General features: G+C 34.7%; 1 protein-coding gene and 1 pseudogene across 1 annotated transcript; both read right to left on the reverse strand.

The window, feature by feature from the left end:
• Window positions 1-1,629: 1,629 nt before the first annotated feature.
• On the reverse strand, window positions 1,630-5,009 carry LOC143402092 (olfactory receptor 12D3-like; annotated as a pseudogene).
• Window positions 5,010-16,627: 11,618 nt separating this feature from the next.
• LOC143400825 (olfactory receptor 12D3-like) lies at window positions 16,628-20,916 on the reverse strand. The gene is made up of 2 exons (XM_076857817.1): window positions 20,032-20,916; window positions 16,628-16,639 (listed from the first exon to the last, which is right to left on the reverse strand). Exons 1-2 carry the CDS (start codon window positions 20,914-20,916, stop codon window positions 16,628-16,630), a joined length of 897 nt encoding a protein of 298 aa, XP_076713932.1.
• Window positions 20,917-26,538: the final 5,622 nt, after the last annotated feature.

Genomic DNA, 26,538 nt, shown 5'->3' on the forward strand with positions numbered 1-26,538 from the left:
TGAATGGTCTTGGCTTCCCTTCTCACTAGTGTAAAGTAGGACAGATAGGAAGTACTGTCAATTGGAGTTTTGCCCAGATAGTCTATCAGCTTGAGGTTGCTTCAGAGTTCTAAATGATAAGTTCCAGAGAGGTTTAACTCTAATCAAAACTTAGGAAATTTGTCAGGTGGTATCTACTCAAAAAAAATTTAGATCCACCCAACCCTGTGACTGGGCAGAGACCATTCTCTGGTGGAAGTGTGAATTTCAGGGTTCATCCAAGAATTCTTCTCACAGGGTGGGGTAACAAACCCTGCACAGTTCTTTCACCCTCTACCCTAATTATGGCTTTTCCAGACTCAATTTCAAGTGTAACCACACTCACCTGTTCAGTTTCCTACCCTTCATCATTTGGTAGTGTGAGCTCCCAGACTGAAAGGGAAGGCAAGTTGAATTCTCCTCCATGTCTCCAATGTAAACTCCCTGTGGGTACAATCATCTTGGTTCCCATTTCTCTGCCACTTGACCAGCTCTGGCTTCATTAAAGAAGGTTCGGTTCATAAGTAATTGCTAGGAAGTTTTAAATTAAAAAGACAAGACCCTCATTACCTTTAATACCAGCTTCAAGACGGCTTCTCCTAGCTTCCGCCTCCAGCCACCTAATGCAGTGGCGAGGTTTAGCAAAGAGACTAGCCAGAGAGAAAAAACATGCCAGAAAGTGGGCTTTTATTGAGGAACAAAAAATTCAAGGGAAAATCCCATCCAATGAAGGTTAAGGGGGGCAGCATCCCACGGTAAGGGGCGACAATTGGCTCTTCGGGGCAGTGGCCAGACACGCCTCTGCAAAATCAAGCCCTTGGACCTGGAGAAGGGTGGGGAAAGCTCTGACACAGCTGTGTCTAAGCACCTCTCAACCAGCCAGGGAGGTAACTCAAATCATGTGTGAGGAAAGGCCTCCCACATGTTTCAATTACATGCTGCCAGCTACATACATTCTAGGCCACACAGTGAACACTGGTTGAGTTAATGTGGCAACATTGGCCATGACCTCCTGGGTTTCTGTATCAAAAAGCTCCAATGTGACCTCCTCAAGATGGCTTCCTGCTTTGGCTCTCTGCTGACCAGTTGAGAAACACGAAGTAGTTTTCAAACACCAGCTCACTCTATAGTCTTTGATTTGACTGAGTTCATACTGTTTTCTCATCTACAAAATTTCCTACACCAAATTTGTCTGCTATGCTTCTGTATCTGTGCTATCCCTCTCCTCTGCAGTGACCTGCTGCCATTGTCACTACTGACATGACTCCAATGTACTCTTTATTTTTCTCTATTAAAAATACTCAATTCTCTGGATCTCTTAGTCTCTGACTGTCCAATATTGAATTTCTGTGATTTATGTCCTGTCCATATTGCTGAGAAGCAGCACAAATGCTGTCTAGAGCCTTCCTTAGGAGTATGAATAAGAGTTTCCTGGTGGGTCCTAAGCAAGAAGGAATGTTCCAGGTATGTAGTTGAAAGAAAGTGGCTACAGACAAGTTGCAGAGTATTTTTAGGATCTACAGTCAAATTGAGGTCATAAGACCTGTATTGGAGCATGGATGTATGTGTATCTCATCCAATTCCTGGCAGCTGAGAGATGCTGGAGCCAGGTCATGATGGGTAGCTCTTAGATCCACAGCCAGTACCAAGGTCAGTGGGACTGTTTCCTGGATCATGTTCTTGCATGATTTCTTGCTGGGTTCCTTGGCAGATGATGCTAGTGGCAAATCCAAGAATAAATAGGGCCATGTGGTGGGGCTTTCTCCAGTCTTTAGTAAGACCTATGGTCAGTAATCCTATGGTCATTTAGGCATAGACCTGACTTCTCAAAATAATCCTTTTATTTTTGTCTTGAGCTCTACTGGTGCTAAAAACCATCTTGATCCCAAAGATCCCACAAAGTCACTTTTATCCATAAATGACTCCAAATTAATATTGGTGAGGGGAGATACATGTCAGGAAACTACTATTGTACCATCTTGGTGCAATCTGATGACTACATTTTCAAAGTGTAAATTTCAAATGAAAATATAATTTATATACCTAAATGTAATGTATTATGTAGTATAATATGTTATGCAATATAAAAATATATAAATGCATTATATGTCATTAGAGTGTGACAAAAATTAGCAATAATTTGTTTAAAATCACTCAAAATATATGTTTATCTTTTTCTATCATGCCTTTCATTGATGTGCAAAGAAACCAGAGTTAGGTAGAAGTGGATATTTTATTATACATAAACATTTTCTTGTCATTCTAGTTCAGATATACTTAGTAAACAGATTCCTAGAAATCACACTTCTATGTCTTTACAAAGTCCCTCAACTTCAAAAAATAACTAGAAACTTCCACATCAAGTTATTAACAGAAATTTAGACTACTACTTTTGTAAAAATAAATATGGTTAATGAGACAAAGAGAAAGAGATAGAAAGACAGAACTGTAAAATATTTAATTGTGTATGGATGGGTTGTCTGTGTATGTAAAGATGATCCAACAAGTGTGTCTAAGAAATATCCAAAGATCAAAAGAAAATATTTGAAAAATTTAATTCTTCCAAACATCAATGATTATTTTCACATCATTTACAATGTGGCACAGTATACTTGAGCTATAGTATCCACTGTCAAATAGGATATTGCTTATAATTTAGACAATTTGTATTCACTGTAGATTTCATCTCCAATTACCTTCTATAACATATTCCACCTGCTATATTCTAACTTATTTGCTAATTGTTTCTGTTCTGAGTTAATTCTTCATAGTAAAGTATATGTTGCCCCAAACAAAAAACATTTTACTATTCTTATTACCTTAAAAATGGAATATAATCATGCTCAGAAAAATCTAAATTATTACAAATAGATTGATAATTTGATAGCAATATCTTAAAGCCTTTAAAGACATAAAACCTACATATTAATCTGAACATAAAAGTTTTAAAAATGTATTATTCAAGGCATAAAAAACTTTAATTAATAGAAAGAAATAATTCCATTCAAATTATTCCCCTGATGTACAAAGCTCATTCAAACCTATATCAATCATACTTGTGCTATATTAATAGCCTAATTTATTGATATCATGGTCATTTTTCCAGTTAATAAAGATAAATAAAAATTAGCATTGATCTTTTGTGCCTCTTGTCTTCACACCATATATCTAAGCTCTCAGCAGATACTGAAAGTTTTGTGTTCAAATTCATCCAGAATCTAACAAATTTTCATATCTTCACCATCATCATCCTTGCCTGCATTACCTTTAATTCTTACCCAAAGGATTAAGGGCATTCTAATAGATTCTCTATTCTCCACATAGAATTTAATGAGATTATTTAAATGTAGAAGTTATATCAAGTCAGCTCTTTGCTCAAATGCCTCAAAGTCATCCAATATCATGCACAGTAAATACACAAATCCTTAAAATGACTCAGATGTCTGTGTCATGGGTCCACCAGCTGACTAACTTCATGTCTGGCCATTCTCCCCATTACCCACCAAGCTCCAGGCACACTGGCCATCTTGGTTTCCTCACAAGCAACAAGCACACTCTCTCTCAATGCTATTTCACTTGCTTTTGTCTCCTCATAAAATGACATAACCTCACTTATTTGTGTGACCCTCCACCTCATTTCTTTCAGTGTTCTGCCTGAAGGTCACATCTTGGAAAGGCTTTTGTTGTTCCCTTGCCTTCCATAATATGTTCTACCTTCTGACAGAGGCACATTTACTTATTCAGTTATGTGTTACCTGCCCCCTCAACAAAAATGTAAGATCCACGTCCCCATTAATGGCCTTGTGGACCTTTTTCCACTGGGGTATCTTATGCATATGGATCAGGACTTACTCAAGATATTTCAAGTGAATGAATGATTATATGAGTAGTTGTTGAAATCATATGAATGAATAACCTGGTTTCCAACTAAACAAATATCTAAAATAAAAATAAAATTTAAAGGAATATATTGAATTACTATAGGAAATAAAATAAATGTCATAAAAATGGCATACAGTTTTCCTCTGTTTATTATTGTGACTGATTTTCCTCAGGCAAACAGCTTCAGCTCCTTCCTAAAATTTCTGCTCAGAGCAAACATCACTTCCTAATTTTTGAAGGTATATATCAGTGGTTTTAACACTGGAGTGACCATTGTGTGTACAATAAATTGTTCCTGTGTTACACATACAGCACAGGTAAGAGGGATATAAGTGAGCTCCACAGTTCTATAAAAGAGAAATACCACCATGAAATGGGAGGGACAAGTGGACAGAGCCTTGTGGAATACACTGCAGGACCCATGCTTCAACAGAAGAAAGCTAATTATATAGAAATAGGAAAGGAAATGAGGAAGCAAGCCATCATGGCTAAGCTGCAAGTGACAATAAAAATGAGCCACTTATTGAGACTTACATCCCAACAAGCCAGTTCCAAGGAGGCTTGATATGACAGAAGAAGTAATTGAGTTTCCGAAAGTGGCGAAAGTTCAGGCATGCAGTCATGACAGAATGCATCAGAGCATAGAAGAAGCTATTGAGCTACATCACAGCTGCCAACAGGACACAGAGCTGGGGGTTCATGATGACAGTGTTGCCAAGTGGGTTGCAGATGGCCACAAATCGATCAAATCCCATGATGATTAGCAAGACATATTCAGTGCAACCAAGAAAGTGGAAGAAGTGTAGCTGCATGATATAGCCTAGGAAGGATATGACCCTGTGTATGGAGAGGAGGTTCCACATTAGCTTGGGCATTGTCTCTGAAGAATAGCAAATATCCAGACAAGAACGATTTCTCAGGAAAAAAAAATACATAGGAGAGGGGAGTCTTGTTTCTGAGAGGATGATCACTAATATAGCCCCAACTCCAAATAGGTTTGTCATGTATATAATGAGGAAAATTATTAAGATTACAAGCTGTAGACCCTGAACCTGGGTCAGTCCCAGCAAAAAAAAAAAAAAATCATTCACAAAAGTGATGTTCTCCATTGTTTTAGGGAAGAAAAGATGACAGTGACAATTAGCAAACACATCCTGGTACTCTGTGTAGGGTGAAATGAAGAAAGTTTATCACCTGGAAAAAAAAGATAAACTGTGGGGAACAGCATTCCAGAGATAAATTCATTTGAAGCATAACTGAGGAATATGGAAGTACATGACAAGTTCTGAGTTAATGTGATATCCGATGCATGGAAGTCAAAAGGCTACTCAGACTGTGCAGTTAAACCTAAAAGGCAGCTCATCAGAATTAAGGTAGATTCAGATAAAATATATTAAAAAGGAACAAGATTTAACTCTAGCTTCATCTATGGCATTACAATTAGTATATCTAATTAAAGCATGTCAAAGATATATTGGTAAAGTTAGAAAACACTTTTTAATGGACTTAATAGGCACACATTATTTCTGTGTAGGAGCATGGCAATAGCTTAGATTTAAATCTCCTCACTTCTAAAAAAAAAAGTCAATCAATAAAAACAACCTGGATATAAAATAGTGATTACAAGAGGTTGGGCAGTTGGAAGACAGTGGCTAGAGTGAGCCTAGATTTGATCAGTATCTATGCATTGAAAAATTACACTAAATCCCATGAATATGTATAATTTCTCTATGTTAATCAAAAGAATTAATAAATAAATTCTCTATAATCTAAGCCTTATGAAAGAAAGTAAAAAATAAGAAGTCATGATTTCTTTTTTAAAACATATTTATTTTTTAGTTGTAGGTGGATACATATCTTTAGTTTATTTTTATGTGGTGGTGAGAATTGAAACCAGTGCCTCATGGGTACAATGTGAGCACTCTACATCTGAGCCACAATTCCAGCCCCAAAAGTCACAATTTCTTAATGGAAGAAATCTCACCAGAAATAAAGTGAAAAAAAAAATAGAAATGCAAAGTAAAATGTAATGATATACAATTTTAACAAAGATCAAAGTGTTTGACAATGCACCATATTTGCTTAAGGGTGGTATAATACAGGTGGGGATATAAATTGACTCAATCTCTAAGGGGCAATTTAGCAATAACTATCAAAAATGAAAATATTCATATACATTGAACTAGCAATTCAACTTCCCAGAATTTGTTCTTTAGATGTGTTTGCATAAGTCAAAAATCATAATTTACCACGATATTGATTTAAGTATTGAAACTCCAACTAAATGAGCTCAGGGAAATTAGTAGTTTAATTTTTAGTACATAGAAAATTTTAATTTCCAGTATATGGAAAATATTAAAACAAATACAGTAGCTACTTATTCACCTTAACCATTTACACACACACACACACACAAAAAAAAACAACTTATAAACACCTACACGTAAAAGCACGTAAACAGGTTTATCTACTTGAAACAAAAAGTGATTAAATAGATGAGTAAATTCCAAGATTTTCTAACTGATGTCCTGTGCCATAAACCCACTTGTTCCATCTGGTAATTTCCATAACCTAAATTCAAGAAGTTTTCCAAAGTACTTTGACTTACCCATTTAATTGTCTCAATTTGTTTCTATCAAAGAAAAAAAAAACAATTAAATACCTTCTCTCTAACCAATTCACCTTACTCTTTTCTCTTTATGTGTCTTGCAATAAGTAGATATTTTTGTACTTAAGTAATTTAAGAATCAGGTTATAAGGCTTTGATTGTCTCTTTGAATAGAATTAATAGAGATTTTTGGTTGCTCAAACCCTTGTTATGAACTTCACACAATTAAGTGTAAAAATAAATGACACAAGACTTGGCTTTGTTCATGGTCTGACAACAAAATAAATAGGCTGAGTTCCCTCTGAATCTCACAAGAGGTGTCCCAGGCATAAATGTCTTGAGAATCTCCTCTTGGAGACCTTGTTTTGTCTATTCTTTCTTTCTCCAAAAGTATTGATTTTTTTTTAATTTTTTGTATTATTTTAGGGAATTTTTGCCAAGTTTAAGTAACTGTTGTGAAGAGCTTTGTGTTGCTCACTAAAAGAGAAATAAAACAAGAATTTGAAAGAAAGGACACAGCCTTAGCCTTGGAAATTTAATAACTATTGGATGCAACATGGATCATCACCTAGAGAAAATTTGAAAACCAAAACAATGACAAGTTTAAACTGAAGCCTTGGGGCATATAGTAGTTGCATGTGTTGACCTGAGAAACATGAAACAGAGAAAGACAACAGAAGCAGAAAAGAATTTTAAGAGCATGATGAAAGATAGAGCCCCTTCAAAGGAGCATCAGATTATACAGTAGGACAGTTGAGACCATTGGCAACAACAGGAAACAGAAGTCAGGGAGAGTAAATATCCACCCATGTAAAATAGCATGCCCAGAGACCAAAAGATTCATAAATAAAAAATAGAATTGGTATATCTTCAAACAAAATATAAATCATAAGACTTGAAACCAGTAAACCCTCACTTAAAAGAGATTGTGAATATAGTTTAATTGGAAGAAAAGGGGGGAATTCTGAGTTTTAAGAATAGATAAATATCAAAAAAACAGTCAGTGACTGAAAATTTTAAATAAAATTTGTACAAAATATTATTAAGATTTGTTGGTGCTAAAAAGGAATACATATTTTATAGCATATGAAACAAATTGAGTTTCTATAGTGTTAAAATGTTTTAATGTCTTTATACTGATAAAAGGTGCAAATCATAATTTCAGGCTAAAAGATGAAAGAAGAAAGCAGAATGCAAAATTTCCAGAGAAGAAAAAAGAACAGAATGATAAAACATATTAAATTTACAGGTATGAAGAGAAACAGAATATAAACATAGAACAAATTGATCACACAGATTAACATTTGCTACAAACAAATTCAAAGGCATATTAATAATACAATAAACCACAGTTAAAAGGTGAAGTTTACCAGACTGTATTTTTCAAAAACCATGATAATAATGGGTTACCAAAAATTGTGAAGAACTTTCATAAAGCATAAATAGGAAAACAAAACTTGAAAAGTTGACAAAGAAAAAATTCACAAAGAAAAACAGTTGACTAATAAATGAGTGTATACCCACCTTCCTAACTTCAAAATTATTTAAATTAAAATAACATTAAAATATGATTTAATTTCCATCACTTTAGCAAACCTTAAAAGTAATTGGAGTGGGTACTCTAACCTTCTAATCTCTTTCTCCATTATTTTCTGTGGTGACTAAAAATAGTTTTTTATTAACCTAAGCACTTAAAAATCTAAGTTAGCCTGACACTTTTGTAATTATGGATGCATAAATTTACAACATGCATATAGTTTTCTCAAGCTAAAGAGAATCTCTCTCTCAAACCCTATCATTTCTTTAGTGAAAACTTTCCAAATATTTTCTTCTAGCTTTTTGAAATTCACAGCATATAACTATTATCTATAGTCACCCTACTATGTGATAGTACACCAGAACATCTTGCTCCTGTTTAACTTAGTACTGATTCATCAACCTTTCTTTATCTCTATCTCCCGCTACCCTCCCAGACTCTGGCAATCACCATTCTATTGTTAACTTCTGTAAGTTCAACGTTTTTAGATTCCACACATGAGTAAGATCAGGAGGTACCTGTCTTTCTATACCTGGCTCATTTCCCTTTTCTAATTCCATCCATGTTGCATATGGCAAGACTTCATCCCTTTGTATAGTTGAACAGTATTCTGATGTTTATAGGTACCACTTCATCCATTCATGAGTTGATGGACACTGGTTAGTTCCATTTCTGTAATAGTGTTGAAATGAACATGGGAGTGCAGATAGATTTATTTTTTTCTTGGAAATATCCCAGGACTGTGGATTCCTGGCTTTTATGGTTGATCTATTTTTACTTTGATGAAAAAATTTCAACATTCTTTCATAATGGATGTACTAATTTACATTCTCACCAACAATGTGAACAGATTCCCTTTTTCCCACATCCTCGTCAGGGCCTATTATCTTTAGTTGATTGATAATGGTTATTCTTACCCAGGTGAGAAGGTGAGGTGATGTCTCATTGTGGTGTTGATCTGTGTTTCCCTGATGACTAGTGATGTTGAATATTTCATATTCATTTGTGTATATTTTGAGAAATGTCTATTTAAGTCTATTGTTCATTTTTTAATCTTTTTAAATTTTGATATTGAGTTTTTGGAATTCCTTACATATTTTGCATATCAACTCTTTGTCAAATATATAGTTTGCAAACATTTCTCCATTCTATAGGTTGTCTGTTCACCGTGTTGTTTTCTTTGCCATGCAGAAACATTTTCCATTTAATAATCCCATTTGCTTATTTTCACTTTTGTTTCCTTGGCTTTCAGATTATATCCAAAAGATTTTCAACATTCCTATGTTTTCTTCTTGTAGTTTCATGTCTTTAATTTAAGTCTTTAATCAAATTTGAGTTGATTGTTGTACCAGGTAAGACAGAGGGATATAATTTCAATTTCTTCATTTGAAGATACAGTTTTCCCAGATTGATTTATTGAAAAATTACCCTCTAGCACATGCTCCTAACAGCTTTATCAAAAACCAGTTGACTAGAGATGAATGGGTTTACTTCCATGCATAGAATTTATTCTCTAGCCCAATTAAACAGTTGAACAAAGAGGCCGTTTCCTAATAGAACTTTTTATCAATACAAGAATAATTTGAGCCAGCCACAGTGGCATCCACTGGGAATCCCAGCAACTCAGGAGACTGAGGCAGGAGGACCACAAGTTCAAGGCCAGCCTCGTCAATTTAGTAACATCCTAGGCAATTCAGCAAGATTTCCTATTAAAATTAAAAAAAAGAGGGGGGCAAGGGACTTGGATGTAGCTTAGTGAAAAAGTGCCTCTGGGCTCAATCCCCAGTATGAGGAAGGGGTGGGAATAATCTGACAGGACAGATCAAACTCAATGTATAAATTATAAAGAAGTCAATGTGTGCTATAATGATTACAGCTTGATATAGAGCTTTTATGTTCTGAGACATAATATACCCCTAGGAGGGTTTTGAAAACCCTATTTTTCTTTTCAACTGTCAACTCTCTCATTGTTAAACATGTGAATCCTCTGCAAGTCATGAGCTTGCTTCCCACTGGGACATCTTATTATGAGCAATTCTTTAAAAGCTGCTTGTTATCTATCCTGCCTTGCAGAGGCAGAGTTTTTTTAATTGCCAGAGTTTTATTAATTACATCAGGGATTTTTTAGAAAAGTTATAACTTCTGGGAATTATTTTAATAAGAAATTTGGTGTGGGTTGCAGCATTATTGATCTCTTCAAAGGAAATAATCCCAACAATGAAAACAATTAAGTATTACAGCCTTGTGGATGTAAATGTGGACCCATTTAACTTGTAGCACATAATTGTCTAATACACAGTTGCCTACTTACTTTCTTAATGAGGTCCCATGAAATGTACCATAATGTACTACAATGTTCCACTCCCCAATAGACAGTTTCCAATGTAACTTCTTGCACAGACACTGCTAGGCTCTGGCTCTCCCACAAAATCCATGACCACTGTCAGTGCATCACAGTGCACTAATGTTTCAGGAAAAAAAGCATTTAATGCAATTGGTCTCTGCTGTGGTCTGTGGCTGCTGAGAACATGTCTTATAAGTGTCTTCAGAATTAAACAAATTCCTTTATCTCCTGTCCCAAAGACAACTTCCAACCTCACAAATTTAAGATTGTCTTTTTCACTACTGTTAAATAATCTGGGTTAAACTGCTGAATTTTAAAATTACTTGATTTCATACTCAATTTTCTCTAGAATCTCCAGATTTAAAGTAAAATCTTAGAGAGCATCATTTATAATCAGAATGTTGAGGTTTGTAATCCTCGCTGACAAGATAACGTTAAGATAAATGCTTAATATTTCCAATTTCTCATTTTTCACTATGACTCACAGCCTGTGCAGCAATGAATCAGGATCACTCTGCGTGGTTTGGGCAGAGACGAAAAGACCACACTGATATGGAAGTACCTTTTTCACTAAGTGGAATTGGGAAGGCTTTTCGACCTCAGGGGTTCTTTTCTATGTAGGAAGGCAAGAGAACAAGACAGCCAGCGCACCTGGAAGCCCTCTATGTATTAGGGAAAAGACATTCCATAGAATATTCCATGCAAATAAGGCAGGGGATAATGTTACAGAAAAGGGGGGTTGTCCAATCCCATTGGGTAACACTCAAACCCAGAGCTGAAGCATTTCCTTGCTTTTCACAGAGCTTGTGGCTTGTGCTGCCAGTTCAATACCTTCATCACTCAAGTCTGATAGGGGTGGTGCTTAGCTCCTGTGCAGGGCAGCCCCTGACATTTCACTACTGTAAATTTAACAAAATAATATTATATGTAGTTGAGAATGGTCTATTATATTGGTACTGATACTAATATAATAAGCACAAATAGTATCTATTTTATATTATCATATGCTATGGATTGATTGTATGTCCCCCCACCTCAAAATTTACATTAGAACCTAAGACCCAATGTTATAGTATTAAGAGATGTTGTCTTTTGGGGGGTTAATAAAGTAATTAGGGTGGAGTCCTCGTGAATGACCTTAGTGGCTAGAGTCCTAATACCTTTTGCCCTTCCAATTTTCTGCCATGTGATGACACACATTTGTCTCCTCTGGAGTGACATTTTGCAAGCAGAGGGCAGCCTTCATCCACATCAAACTTTTCAGTTTCTTGATCTTGGACTTCCCATCCTTCCAAAACAGAAGAAGGAAAAAAATGCATTTGTTTTCAATTACCCAGTCTCAAAGATTTTGTTATAGAAACACAAATTCTGCTACCAACAATTACTATTATGGTATTATGTAAAAATGTGGATATGTAACGAATGTGATTCTGCAATCTTTGTAATGTTTTGAATAACCAATAAAAAAAAGAAACACAAATTAACTGAGAAGGAAATGGGTGCCAAGAGTGGGGTATTGCCATAGCAAAGAGCTAAAATTGTGGAATAGCTTTGAAACAGGGTAGAGGGTTAAGGCTGTAAAGGTTTTGAGGTACATGTAGCAAAAGGTGAGATTGACAATAATAACATTAAAGGCAATTCCAGTGAGGACTCAGGCTCAGAAGAGAAGAGTTGTAGGGAAATCCTCTCTTCTCAGAGACTACTTAAGTGGTCATGAACAGGATGGTGTTAGAAATATGAACAGTAAAGCCTATCATGATGATTTGTCAGGCAGAAATGAGAAATGTATTACTGGAAACTGGAGTAAAGTCTATCCTTGTTAGAATCTAACAAAGAGCTTGACTAAATTTTGTCCTTGTCATTAGTCTTTTGTGAAAGAATTAAGAGACTCAGACATCACATAAACCTTAATAATATTTTAATAAAATTTTGTCAGAATTTTAACAAAAATATTTATGTGAACAATGCAGGGCACTTTGTATTTTATAAAATACCTTTATGTTAGTATTTCCAGAAATCTTGTGAGAAAGGATTTTCCCCATTTATTTAAAAAATAAAAAAGTCCAGAAAACAAGGAGCTTATCTGAGATTATGCAGGTAGTTATTAATAGAATCCGATTCCAAACCCAATTGTTTTTTAAATATTGTATTTATATATTTAAGGTACACAAAATTGTCATGAGTAAATGGGGACAGGAAGCTTCAAGTCTCATCTCTTGTGTTCCAACAAAAGAAAGTGTAAAGTCAGAACCAAAAAGTCAAACAAGAGAATTTTATTTTAAGTGAAGTAAATTCAGGCAATAACAAAAACATTCACAAGAGAGAGTGAATTGTATCCAGGTGGAGGAAACATATTGTTTCTTCCAAATTTATTACTGTTTGATGTTTGCCAGGAAAATGGGTGTCCACCTTCGACAATCATCACCATCCTGACACTTAACTCCTCCTTCATGTTGAGCAGGGTTGTTTTTGTCCTTTCAGTTACTGTTATGATGACCATCCTGAACGTGTTCCTGAGTCTCTTTGTGGTCAATGGTCACTTGGCTACCTTGTCGCGAGGAGGGGTAGACATGCATAATCAACACATAGACTCCAGGAGCTGGTGAGAGAACTGGCTGGAGACAAGCCTCAGGTCAATGTCCAGTAACTCTTTTTATTTTGGAATGCACACAACTGTTATAGGGCTCGAATGGGGCATTCCTGTCAATCATACATAAGCAAGACAATATCCATAATCCAATCATCTTCTGCCTAACATAACCACACTGTGAGGAAACTCTAAATATTGCTGTCATGGCAGAAAGCAATCTGGAAGGGTCTTTAGCCCTTCCTGAGTCAGAGGTTTTATGCCCTGAAGGCCCTGACTCTCAGTTTCCTGAACAGGCAGTTTGGCAATGCTAACCACAAGTGCTGAGAATGTGGTTTCACCCCATCCTGCAGGTGCTCCTGTCAGGCCTGAAGGAAGGTGGATATTTCAAGCACTTCTGAGCTGCTCATGGCTGCTAGCTGAGACTGAAAGCTATTCCAACACCATCCCATTCAGGGGGACTTCATCCTCAAGTCCAACCTAAGTTAACGTGAGTGCTGGGGTTGACCACCAGGCAAACTTTATTTTAGTGCCCCTGTGCTACAAATGAAATTTCCCTTCTGGTATACATTAAGAAACTCATAGCTATAAATACTTTCTTTATAATGATCCCAGTAGAATTAGCCCCACAGACCTTTTCTTCTTGACATATTTTTAATTGGCCTTGTTTCTACCTGTTTATTTCCAGGGTTAGTACACCTGTTGTTTTTCTACAATTTACTTGATTATTCATTGGTCTTAAAGAGAATTAAAAAAAAAACACGACCCTGCTATGTTACTGTTTTCTTATTCCATATTCATTACTAAATACTGCCTAAAAACATAAGTTACATATAAAATGGTTAAATGGTACTAAAATGTTTACTATACTGAAGATAATCCTAAACCTTCAATCTCAGTATAATTCAAGACCATGTCCCCCTGGCTATGGAAGGGGATCAAATATGTAGGACAAAAGATCCCCAAATATTTGTAATCCCCTGCTCATTGTGTTCAATAAGTATTCACTTCAATAGATGTTTTCAGTGGCTTTATATGGCATCCTGGAGTCCAGCCATGCCCACTTCTTGGGTAGCTCCAGCTAGCTATTAAACAATAGATACAGTATCTTGACTAGCATGCCCACTAAAGACTATCCAGAACCTGTCAGTGCTCACTCTTCTACCTTATTCTGTTTGCTTTTTAGAAGTGTATTGCTTTGCTCAACTAGATGTGTTTTATATAGTTTTTCATATTTAATGTCACCTTATATCTATAGAAAAATAAATTTTAAAAAATAGTTGAGAGTGTGATCCAAACCAAGAATCCAGAGCTCCTTGGATTCTCCAACAGCATCAAAGTCTCTAATCTCTTCCTTATCATTTTTTTGTTGTTGTTTTTCTATTGGTTTCCCTTCCATAAGAAGATATTAAGCCTGTTTTCAAAGTGGTTTGAATAGCATGGGTTGCTTTCCTAGTTTGACACAGAATTAGAGAAACACTTCAGTTCAGGGAGGACTGTGGTAGACACTGCTTACTCACCAATATTTCAAGTTTACTCATTCCTAGTAAGATAGCAAAATTTTTTAATCTGCTCAAAATTAATCTTGTCAATGTATCTTAATTTTGCCAAAGATAAAAGAGCCAAAGTGGTTGTGGTTCTGAGTAGAAGTGTTAATGAATTGCAGATCAATTCTGTATGCTTTATTCTTTACCTGTGAATAAGACTGAATTTAAGGGCCCCTCTAAAATTGAGGGTCACTTCCTCATATTGAAAGTGAAAGCTAAACTGAATGCTGGCCTGGGGGACTGGATGAAAGCTAATAACAGAGATTTCTCCCTGTCCTATCCTGCCTAATACACACTAACTAAATCTGCATATGTACACTTTCTACCTTTCATCTCACTTTGCCACCTCTTCTCTTCCAAAAGCTTTCCTCACCCCCCCAAATTCCTTAAATGAAAAATTCAAACAACAACAATAAAAATATTTCTTCTATTTTCCTTCAAAGACAACTTTGAATAAAACCTGTTTTCCTATCAATTTGACTACAAATGTTTGTGGATGAATGCAGTGGAGCCTAGCCTCTTCTCCCAGGGTGCAGTAGTATGTCAGGTAACACCTGGACCTGTGAAATATGAGTCTGTGATGATTGTTTAACTATAATCTCTGTGCTCTAGAGCTACATTTCTCCATGTTGTGTGATACTTAGAATTGAGTTCTGAAAATTTCATTATTTGCCATTTGATTTTGCATAAACTTCTTCTAATAGGAATAACCAGTGAAGTTCTGAGGACAAAAGTAGATTGAAAGCAATTTAATTACATTTTTCTGTTGCTGCCCTCATCACAACAGGGACCTCTTCCAAGTTCCTTAGGAGCAACCCAAGGCGGGTGCAGTCCCTGGAAGAGCTGTGCACATTAGCTCTGAGTGCTTCTCCTCCATGTTTCTTTATTTTTATGGCAGGTCTCTTTTTCCCTTATTTTTTGACCTAGCTCTAGATGGCAACTGCTTCCTGCAATTATTACTTATGGGTTCCCTGATTTTTCCCTTAGATCTTTTTCTAACAAAAAATAAAAATATGAAAATTTAGAAAATGCAAATGATCAATAAAAGTAGCAACGTGAACAAATCTCAAGAGCATCATGCTGAATGAAAGAACCCAAACATAAATTTCCTGTTGTAAAATAGCAAAACAAATTTATAAAGACAGCAGATTAGTGAATACCTGAGGTTCTGTTGGGGGTAGATTAGGAGGTTGATTGCAAAGAAGCATATGGAAACTTCTCAGTATTTAAAAAATATATTTTAAATATTGATTGAGGTGGTAGTTACATCAAAGTATATATTTGTCAAATTTCATCAAACTGTACACTAAAAATGGGTATATTATTATATGTAAATTATTCCTCAATAGACTTAACTAAAAATCGTAGAGACATGTCCTGAAATGAAGCTGGACCTTCTTCTGCCTGCCGCATTCTAACCATAATCAACTTGGTGCCACGTCAAGATGCATTCTGTGTTCAAATTTAGAAAGTTATACATTAGCAAATGTTTTCAGAGAAAACTTAGAAATATTCCAAAGATAAAATAGACCAATACAGGGTCTAGTATAAAGCAAAATTATACAAATTTCCTCTAGTGACTCTTTGAGTCATATCCCAAAGTTGTCCTATCAGGAAATGAAGCTTTTATATCCCACATTGTCACTCACTATTTAAAACTTATCTCTTATGGAAGATAAATTCTCAGGCATGTCCATCCCTTTTGATATAAAAGAAGTGTAGATTCTGGCTTTCCATGGTATATCCTCTGATAAAAAAATGAAGTTACTGGATATTGAGAGTAAAAGAAAAAAAAAGCAAAACGGTGTTATTAATAATAATAATTTCTTAAAGAATATAGGCAGAGAATTAATAGAATTTGCCATATTCTCCACTTGAATCACTCAGAGACATATTAAAATCCTAATTTTAACTTCACTTATTCTTCAGAATATAGATAAGGCACCAATTTCTAGGGGAAAATAATCACTAACAGAAAAGAGCATGTAGGTAGAAAGACAGCCTTCACTCGTACAGATGAACCTTAGGTCATAACTGATAGTTATCATTTCCCTCTTCTACCACTAATTTAAACTCCCTTAACCATGTCAGCACTCCTGTTTATCTATGCTTTTATCTTATTTTATTATTTTTGTAATCCAAAGGACCTGAACCACTATTTATTTTTCCCTTATTATTCTATGGATGCTAGTTTTTGTCATTCTTGCTTTAAATCTCACACCAGAAATTCAAGTGATTCAACACTGGGTCCCCTGATTTCAAGTATACTGCTGTGATACCTACTATGCAGTAGTAATTCTATCACCTCTTACAATTAAAGTCAATTATCATTATGGTAAGTTTTTGTCTGCTGATACACCATATGAATAGTGAAAAGTGACTAAATAACATCTATAGTTTTGGGGTTAGTGAAAATCATGTTGTATCTGCTGGTGGAAACATTATCATTCTTAGATAGAACCTCTGCTTTCACTGAACTTAAAGTTGCAAGGCAAGAGGTACAAAGCAACCAAGAGAAAATAAGTAATAATGTCATGGGCCACTTGTACTTTCATCCCTTCTTATATTCTCAACTATGTAGCAGGAACAAAGTAATAATATCTATTGATAACACCAGTGACTACATAGAAAGGCGAGTTCCTTGCTGTGAAGTGTTATAATACACATCAGACCTTCCCTGAGCCATCAGAAATTGGTGCTGACACAAACCCTCTAGGAAGAAAACAAAGATAAGCTTGTTCTCGCTGCTTTCAGGTCATATACTTGGGAGTAGTACCTAGATTAACCTTGCTGAGATATAGCTTATGCAAAGGGGCCCATATATAGCTTCTTTCTTTATCCCCACAGATACTCCATTTTCACTTAAAGTTGAAGCACTTGGCAGTTGAAGGACAACAGCTGACCAAGGTCAAACCTTCCTGTTGTCTTTCCTGGGATATGACATGAAATTTTTACCCATACAGATAATACTAGTACTCTGGAATCTCCTAGATCTTATCACTCTATGCAATATGGTCACTTGTGTAGAATCTGGACTGCCTGAAAATCTCTCTTTTATTCTGGGCTCTACTCAATGTTTATGGTCTTCTAAGTATCCAATAAATGGACCAAAAAAGTACTCCTAAATATGACTTATGCTGCCTCCAGAACTCAAAAATGTCTGTAGGTTATAGAAGGTGCCATATTTGGTGACTTGTTTTTTTTTCATTAAAGAGTATGTGTAACATTCTCCAGATGACTCTACACTTTGAAACTCTTCACCAGTTAGAAGAGAGTTTATCCCTCTGCCTGTGGAGTACATATTTCTTATGAAAGCTTGCCCCCTTTCCAGCTCAATAGGTCCAGTAATGTTTAGTAATCCAGTAATGATTTGACTCAATTTTCAGATGACCAATAGCCCATTGGATTATTAATTCTCTGACTTAATATGAAAATTAATATGGCCTTGAGACAAGACTGTGAATGTGGTCTGTTGTTCATCTCAAAAAAGTACAAAGTACTTCTGATCCTTCTTACTAATGAGTGCTGAAAATAATGCATTCACCAAATCACTCATGACAACTACCAAGTATAGGCAACTCAGTTCTATGGTCAGAAACCAAGAAATGGCTAGTGGTATCCTGTGGAAATGGTGAACACACTGTGAGGTGGACTTAGAAAAGTGATCTTTTTATCACCTGATCTTAATGCAGCAACACCCACTCTCCAGTCTAACAGAGGACCATAAAAACAATCTGTGCTATCTGTTGCATTCTTGGTTAAAGCTTTGTAACCAAAGCTTCTAAAAGATCTGAATATTTCTCTTTCCAAAGTGTGCAGTCATTCAGGTAAACAGACAAAGCTCTCTTTTGGACAAAAACTAGGAAAAATTTTGTTACTATATATTCTTTCTGTGGCACTGCAGGTCTTCCTTCACAAGTACCCTGCATCTCCATCAATTGACAGACTCTGATTACTGGCTCAGGAAACTAAGTGAGGAAGGAATTGTGATTTTTTCCATTGAATTAGTTAATAACATCTTTCAGCTCATCCACTCCTGATACAGAGCAAGCAGTCAATATTCATACTTGTTTGCATAGAACTTTTCCCATAATCAGTTTGTCATTAGCAAAAACCATGTAGGTCAAAATTCCCCGATTGTCATTTCAACTTTGCTGCTTGCTTCAATAATTTCATCTATTTTTGTCTGACAAATTTTCTGCTAATCGAATCTCTAAGGGAATACAGTGTTTCTCTCCACCAATAAGCAGCTCATGCCAGTGGGCCAGCATCATCATATTATCAGAATCACATATGGTTGAAAAGTGTAGAAGAATTAAAATTGTTTATGGATATGGGGGAGTACACCTATGTGCACATATGGGGGAGGTCCCTCTAACCTGGGTGTCAGGGTATCTGCGTAAGAGAGAAGAGTGACAGACTTTAATGACTTCTGATACCAACTACTTGAAATTAGACCAAATTTCATTGGTTATAGTACATTCCTCTAAAAGACTGTTCTCATTCCAGGTATAAATGTGGGTTTCATGATCATAAATGATCATCCTCACCCATGAAAATCTGGCTACAAATTTGGAGGTCTCTAAGCACATGCTCAAGTGACTTACAGGACTGAAGAAAGTGATATACTTATGATTACAGTTTTATAACAAAATGGAGATACATCAAGTAAGCTCTGTGAGGGTCCCAAACACACACCTCCTGTCTTTTTAAGGTACATTACCGTTCAGGCACACTGGTGTTCAAAACTATGGACAATACTGCCATCCAAGAAGCATGCCTGAACTTTAGTGTCAAGTATCTACTTAGGCTTTCTTACAGAGGCATAGTTGATTGAATTATTGACCATATAGCTAAACTCAATCTCTAGCCTCCCTCCTCCTCTCCTGAAGGTCAGGATACAATCACCATGATTCAAAGCCCCAAATTTCCAATGACATGGATAATCACTCAAGCATGGTCAGCCCCCATCCTAAGATATCCTGGGGCCCATGACAAATCATGACATGAGGATAAACAAGTATGATCCAGTTGGTTCATGTATAACCAACACACTGCTGCCACTTGGGAAATTCCTAGGGTTTTAGAAGCTCTATACTAGGAACCAAAGACAAAACCAGACAAGTTCTTTATTATACATCAGGTACCTACTGTCATTTTTCCCTTTTCATCCTACTTTATTTTAGTCTCCATTGGTCTTAATTACCCTGGTAAGGTGTACTTATGGGTGTGTTTATTATATTCTTCCACCACATTGAAATTTAACTTTTATGAGTTGTGGAATTTGGTTCATTCATTCTTATGTTTGTTGAACTTACTACATTGCATGATATAATGCATGCTCAAAATTCCTGAGAGAAAAACAGAAATCAAATAAACAATCACTTATTATAGTAAAGTCATGGAAGTCTTAATGTAAAACAGATATAAGTCTCATTATTCCCCTAGGTGCTAATGACAATCTTTAAAGAGCTTCCTCCCAAAGATTTTCTTCAGAGCCAACATCACTTCTTTATTCCTAAGGGTGTATATCAGTGGATTCAGCACTGGGGTGACTGCACTGTATATGATTGCCACTGTCTGGTCCTCACTCATGGATGTGGCTGAAGCAGGACGAATATATGTAAAACCCACAGGTCCATAAAAGAGACACACCACCATAAAATGGGAGGCACAAGTGGACAGAGCCTTATGGAGTATCCTGCAGGACCTGTTCTTCAACACAAGGAAGCCAATGATGTAGAAGTAGGAGAGGAGAGTGAGAAAGAAAGCTCCCATGGATACACTCCCTGTGACAATAGAAAGAATCCACTGATTGAGTTCTGTGTTACCACAGGCCAGTTCCAGGAGGGGTTTCACATCACAGAAGAAGTGGTTGAGTTTCAGAGAATGGCAAAAGTCCAGGCGTGCAGTCATGACAGAATGCGTCAGAGCATTGAAGAAGCTAATGAACCAGGTCACAGCTGCCAACAGGACACACAGCTGTGGGTTCATGATGACAGTGTAGCGAAGTGGGTTGCAGATGGCCACAAAACGGTCAAAGGCCATCAGTGCCAGCAAGATGGCCTCAGTACTTCCCAGAAAGTGGAAGAAGTGTAGCTGAGTGATACAGCCTAGGAAAGATATGGCCCTGCGAGTGGAGAGCAGGTTCATAAGCACCTTGGGCAGTGTCACCGAAGAATAACAAATATCCAGACAAGAAAGGTTTCCCAAAAAGAAATACATAGGGGAGTGAAGTTTGGGTTCCAAAATCACAATCATTAATATCGCTCCATTTCCAACCAAATTGATCAGGTAAATAATTAAGAACATCACAAAGAAGACTGGCTGCAGCTCCTGAACACTGGTAAGGCTGAGTAAAAGAAATTCATCCACTGTAGAGACATTCTCCATCACTCTGGGGAGCAAATGAAAAAAAAATACTTAGCTATTTTTTTTTCCTAATGCTTAATTTTAAACTGTGGGGCTTAAGTTAAGCAAGTTTACTATTTGGATTAATCTAGGGGTGAACTACAGTATCAGTAATGTTAAGAACAGCAATGGGATGGAATGTAGCTCAGTGGTAGAGCACTTGCCTAGTATGCCAGAGATCCTGGGTTTCATCCCCAGCACTGGAAAAAAAAAATAGTAAAGTTGGTTGACATAAAACACAATTAAGGAAGGTCAACATACCTAGTACATCCATAAAATGACATTAGACTAATACAAGCATCATATTATGAATAAATCAGGTATGTATAAAGGGAACTTTTTTTATATATAGGACCTGACCATAATCTCATGTATAGCATTAGAATTAGAGTTTGGATAAGTTTGAAACATACAAAGAAAATAGCTATTCAATTTGTGATTGCAGGTTCTAGCAGTAATATAGCCATAATTTAATAGGAGTTTCTCCACTTCTAAGGTGCAAAACTTTCACAGGAGATAGATACATCCTTTCTGACAACCTAAACCTTCAGTGAAACTAAGGGACATAAAAGCCCACAAAATTCAAATATTCTTTAAGTAGGGGCAGGGGGGAAGCAGAATTTGCATCATTAGCCATAAGATTGCAGCATGGCAGTGAGGTCATGGGTGTAGTAGAGGAAACCTTAAAATAGTGAGAGGTACTAACAGTAGAAAAACTTTGGAAATGCCTCCAATTTTTTAACCTAGAAGAAAAGAGCCCCACAATTAATGGAAAGTTCTGTTGGGGGTGGAGAGGAACTGGCAAGAATAAGACAAGGAATGGCATAAACACAGAGGGAAATGGAGAGAAAAGGCATGGAAAATACAACACCAAAGGAAACTGCCATTTGTAAAAGAAAATAATCACCCCTGACTCAATGGAAAATGAAACCCTCGAGCTAAGAATGAATGCTTCAAAATTTAACAATAACAACAAAAGAATGAGTCAAATCCACAATCATAATAAGAAGTTTTACCATTTCTCTATACTTGAAGAATCAGCCAAAGTTCAGTAAGGTGTAAAAATCTGAACAACAAAACTTACATGTTTGATTAACACAGGTAGAACTATGAATTCAACAAGAAAAAAATTCACATGATTGTCAAGCACACATTGAACAATATCAAACATAGGCTGTCTTAAAAAAGACAAATCTTCAAAAAGCTTGAAAAGATTATACCATCAAACAATGTTCTTTGACTATGATGGAATTAGAAAATAATAATAAAAGGACATACATTTGATATATAACTTTTTAATATGGATGGTAACAAACAACAAGAGGAGAGAATAGAAGTTTAGTGGATTAGATAAAGGGGAATAAAGGGAAGGCAGTAGAATGAATCTGACATAACTTTCCTATATACAAATATGAATACAGAACAGTGAATCTCCCCATTCTGTGCATCGAGAAGACTGGAATCCTAATTAAAATAAGATATACTCTGTGTTTGTATAAATATATCAAAATATACTCTACTGTATATTTTGAGCAAATAAAGTTTATAAAAATATCAGATTAAAAATATATACATTTGAAGTAAATGATATACTAATTATTCTGATTTGATCATTATATAATGTATGCATACATCAAAATATCACAGAGTGTACCCCATAAACACAGTTATCATGTACTAATTAAAAATAAAATAAAATTTAAATTCTATTTTTATTTCAAGAAGCTAAATAAATGAATGAGTGAATACTAAATATAAACATAAAAGTACAATGGAAAAAATTCAACAAAGCTAAAACAGTTATTTGAAAGTGATAAACTCAGTAAGATGAACATTGCCAAATTAAAAGGTAATATTATACACACCATCAGTGTCAAAAATTAAAAGGTGTAATTACAAGAATTTTTACCAATGAATTTAACAGTTTGGGTCAAATTTGTGAATTACCTCAATCCAAAAATAATTTATATAAAAAAAACTCTATGTAAAAGAAACATTTGAATATTTTGATAACCTGTTTGAAAAACTTGTTATTTAAAATCTTTCCAAAAAGGAAACACCAAGTCCAAATTTTGCTGGTGAATTCTAATACATAGGGAAGAAACTAACACAATCTACACAAATTCCTTTAAACAAAGAAAAAGGGAGCCCTTCTGCATTTCCTCTACAAGGAAAGAGTAACTTTGACTAACGCTTGAGAAAGATTGTACTAGGAAACAAAACTGTAGACTATTCTGATTCATCAATATAAATGCAAAAATCTTGAAATACATATATACATATGAAAATGAACAAAACCAACTCTGAAGTATATATACAAATGAACATATATACAAATGTATATATGAATATATACTCAATATACATACTAATAAAACAGAAACTATATCACAACCAAATGAAATATATTTCAGGATACAAGGCTAAATTAATATTCAAATATTAATAAACACAATAGCCATATTAGAGAAAGAAAGGAACATCATAGTTGCTACTACACTTCATGGGTTCAATTCCCAATCATGATTTTAAAAAATAATTCTTTGCAAACTAGTAATACAAGAGGAATTACTTTACTTAATAAAGACAAACTATAAAACCACTAAAATAAAAGATCATATTCAATGTGTAAATATGAAAATTTTCATGTAAGGAATGAGACAGAAATTTATGTTTCTATCACTTCAAATACTGTACTAGAAGTTCCAGCCAATGCTATAAAGCAAGAAAAAATAATAGTAAAAGACATTAAAATTATAAAATAAGAAATAAAACTATCATTTTTACACATGATATTCCCATATAATTGGAATTTTGCTATAATTTGAACATATTAAGCACAAATCAGTAATGTTTTATATGCTAGTAACAAAATAAAAATAAAATTTAAATGACATTTTAATAGCATTAAAAAGAACAAATGCATAGGAATTAATCTACAGAAATCTCTATAAGACCATTATACAGAAAACCAGAAAACATCACTCTGAAAAAGTAAAGAGTATCAAAAAAAATAAGGATTATATAAACACAAGGAATAATTTTATATATTCATTAACAGATTGAAAGACACAAAATAATGAAAACTTCAACTCTCCTAAAACTAATTTAGACAGTCAATGTAATTTCAATAAAATTCCAGAACATTTAAAAAAAATTTTTTAAATGTTGATGGGCCTCTATTTTATTAATTTATTTATATGCAGTGCTGACCATCAAACCAAGTGCCTCACACATACTAGGCAAGCGCTCCATCACTGAGCCATAATAGCTAGCCCCTGGAACATTTTTTTAAAAACAAAATTGGCAAGTAAATTCTAAAAGTTACATGGAAATGCAAAGGTTAGAGAAGATCCAAAGCAACCTTGTAGTAACAAAATAAAGCTGAACACTCACACCATCAGATATCAAGATCAACATCTAAAATAGAGTTATAGTAAGTAGGACATTGTGGACCTTGTGCAATGATTGACAAATAAACAAATGACAATATAATAGGAAGTCCAAAAGCAAAGACACACACACACACACACACACACACACACACACACACACACAAATATTCATATAATTTGTTACAGAAACACTGAAGTGACCAAAAGATATTCTTTTTCATAAACAGTGCTGGGTCAATCAGAGAGTCTTATTGAAACAATAGCTCTAATGAAAATAATAGAAAAAAATGATCAGTGAAATATTAGTAAACAATGCAATGTATAAAATGAACTTATAGGTGGGTACCTTGACACATACCTGTAATCACAGCATTTAAGAGATTGAAGCAGAAGAATTGGTTGGGCCCAGGAGTTTTCAGATCAAACTGTGCAGCAAAGCAAAATCCTGTCTCAAGGTGTAAAAAGAAACACACACACACACACACACACACACACACACACACACAGGCCAACTCTAATTTATTTCAGAATAAAGGGCTGTTCAACAATTGAAAGTCAATTAGTGAAAACCATTATATTAGAAGAAAGTTAAAATTATATCAGTTGAGACAGAAAATCTTTTGAAAATTTTTAATGCCCACTCATGATACAAAAATTTTAAAAAATAACCTCTCAGCAAACTAGAAATAGAAGAAAAATATGTGAACTTGGCAAAAATCATCTATTAAAAAATCCTTCAAATAAATGCTTTCCCCTAACATTAGGAATGAGGAAAGAATACGTTCTCTCACCATTCATTTTTAACATAGATCGCAAAGTTTTAGCCAATGTAGCAAGGCAAGAAAATATATATATATATATACACACACACATACTGAAAATGAAGGAATAAAAAGGCACTTATTTTTAGACTATATATTTCTCTATATAGAAAACCCCAAGGAATTTACATTGAAATTCCTATAACTAATAAATGTGTTCAGTAACATAACAGGATATAAGACGAATGCACAAAACTCAATCTCACTTTATATAAATGAAGAAATTGACATTTAAAACACAACTTAATCTAAAATCACTAAAAAAATTGAAATATTGGTGTAAATCTAATGACACAGATACAGAAGTTGTACACTAAAACTTCAAAGCACCAATGATAGAAATAAAAGATTTATGTCATAAAATAAAATGCTGTGTTCATGGATTGAAAGATTCAACATGGATTGAAGATGTCAATTCTTTCTAAATTGGGATCCAGGTTTAATATAATTTCTATCAAAACTCCAGAAATATTTTTGTAAAGCTAGATAAGATTATGCTAAAATTCATGTGAAAAGAGAAAAGAACTAAAATAATTTTAAAAAAGAATAAATTGAAAGAAATATTTTTACTCAATATCAAAGCTTATTATTTAGCTACAGTTATCAATATTGTATAGTATTGACAAAGTGATGATCAATGGAGCACAACAAAGTACCCATAATAGGTACACACAAATACACTCAATTTTTGAAAAAACTACAAAATAATTCAACTTTTGTCTTTTGAACAAATGGTACCAAGGCAATTGGATATCAATAAAAAAAGAAAAATTAAACTCAAATTTTACTTCATAAATAAAATGAATAAAAGTTAATTTTGGAATTATATTTAAATGTAAAAAACACACATTTCTTAAATAAGACAGAAGAAAATATTCAGGATCTAGAGCTTGGTGAAGAATTCTTAAACTCTAAGCTAAAATCATGACCCATAAAGAGGAAATTGTAAACAATGACTTCACCACCCCCCCCCAAAAAATAATATTGCTCTGCAAAACATTCTACTAAAATATTGGAAAGAGATATGTTACAGCCTGGGAGAAAATATTCACAAACCACATATTCAATAGAATTCTCACAATTCAACACTATAAAAACAAAAAGTCCAATAAACAATCAGTAAAACACAAAAATAGATATGAACAGAAAATGATATGCAGATAGCAAACTATCACATGTAAAGAAGTTCAACATCATTTTTCATTAGCACAGTGCAAATTAAAATAATGGAAAGATATCACCACACATCTGTCAGAAAGACTAGAATAAAAAAATAGTGACAACACCAAATGCTAGTAAGGATACAGAGAAAGTAGATCACAAATTTAATATTAGCCAAGATGTAATATGTTTCAGCCATGTTGAAAAGTGTGTCACTTTCTTACTAA

This window comes from Callospermophilus lateralis, chromosome 6 (genome assembly GCF_048772815.1).
Source record: "Callospermophilus lateralis isolate mCalLat2 chromosome 6, mCalLat2.hap1, whole genome shotgun sequence".
In the NCBI taxonomy this organism is placed as follows: domain Eukaryota; kingdom Metazoa; phylum Chordata; class Mammalia; order Rodentia; family Sciuridae; genus Callospermophilus; species Callospermophilus lateralis.

Coding starts and splice junctions, on each gene's coding strand:
- LOC143400825 (XM_076857817.1), bottom strand. CDS start 20,916: ATGGAGAATGTCTCTACAGTGGATGAATTTCTTTTACTCAGCCTTACC.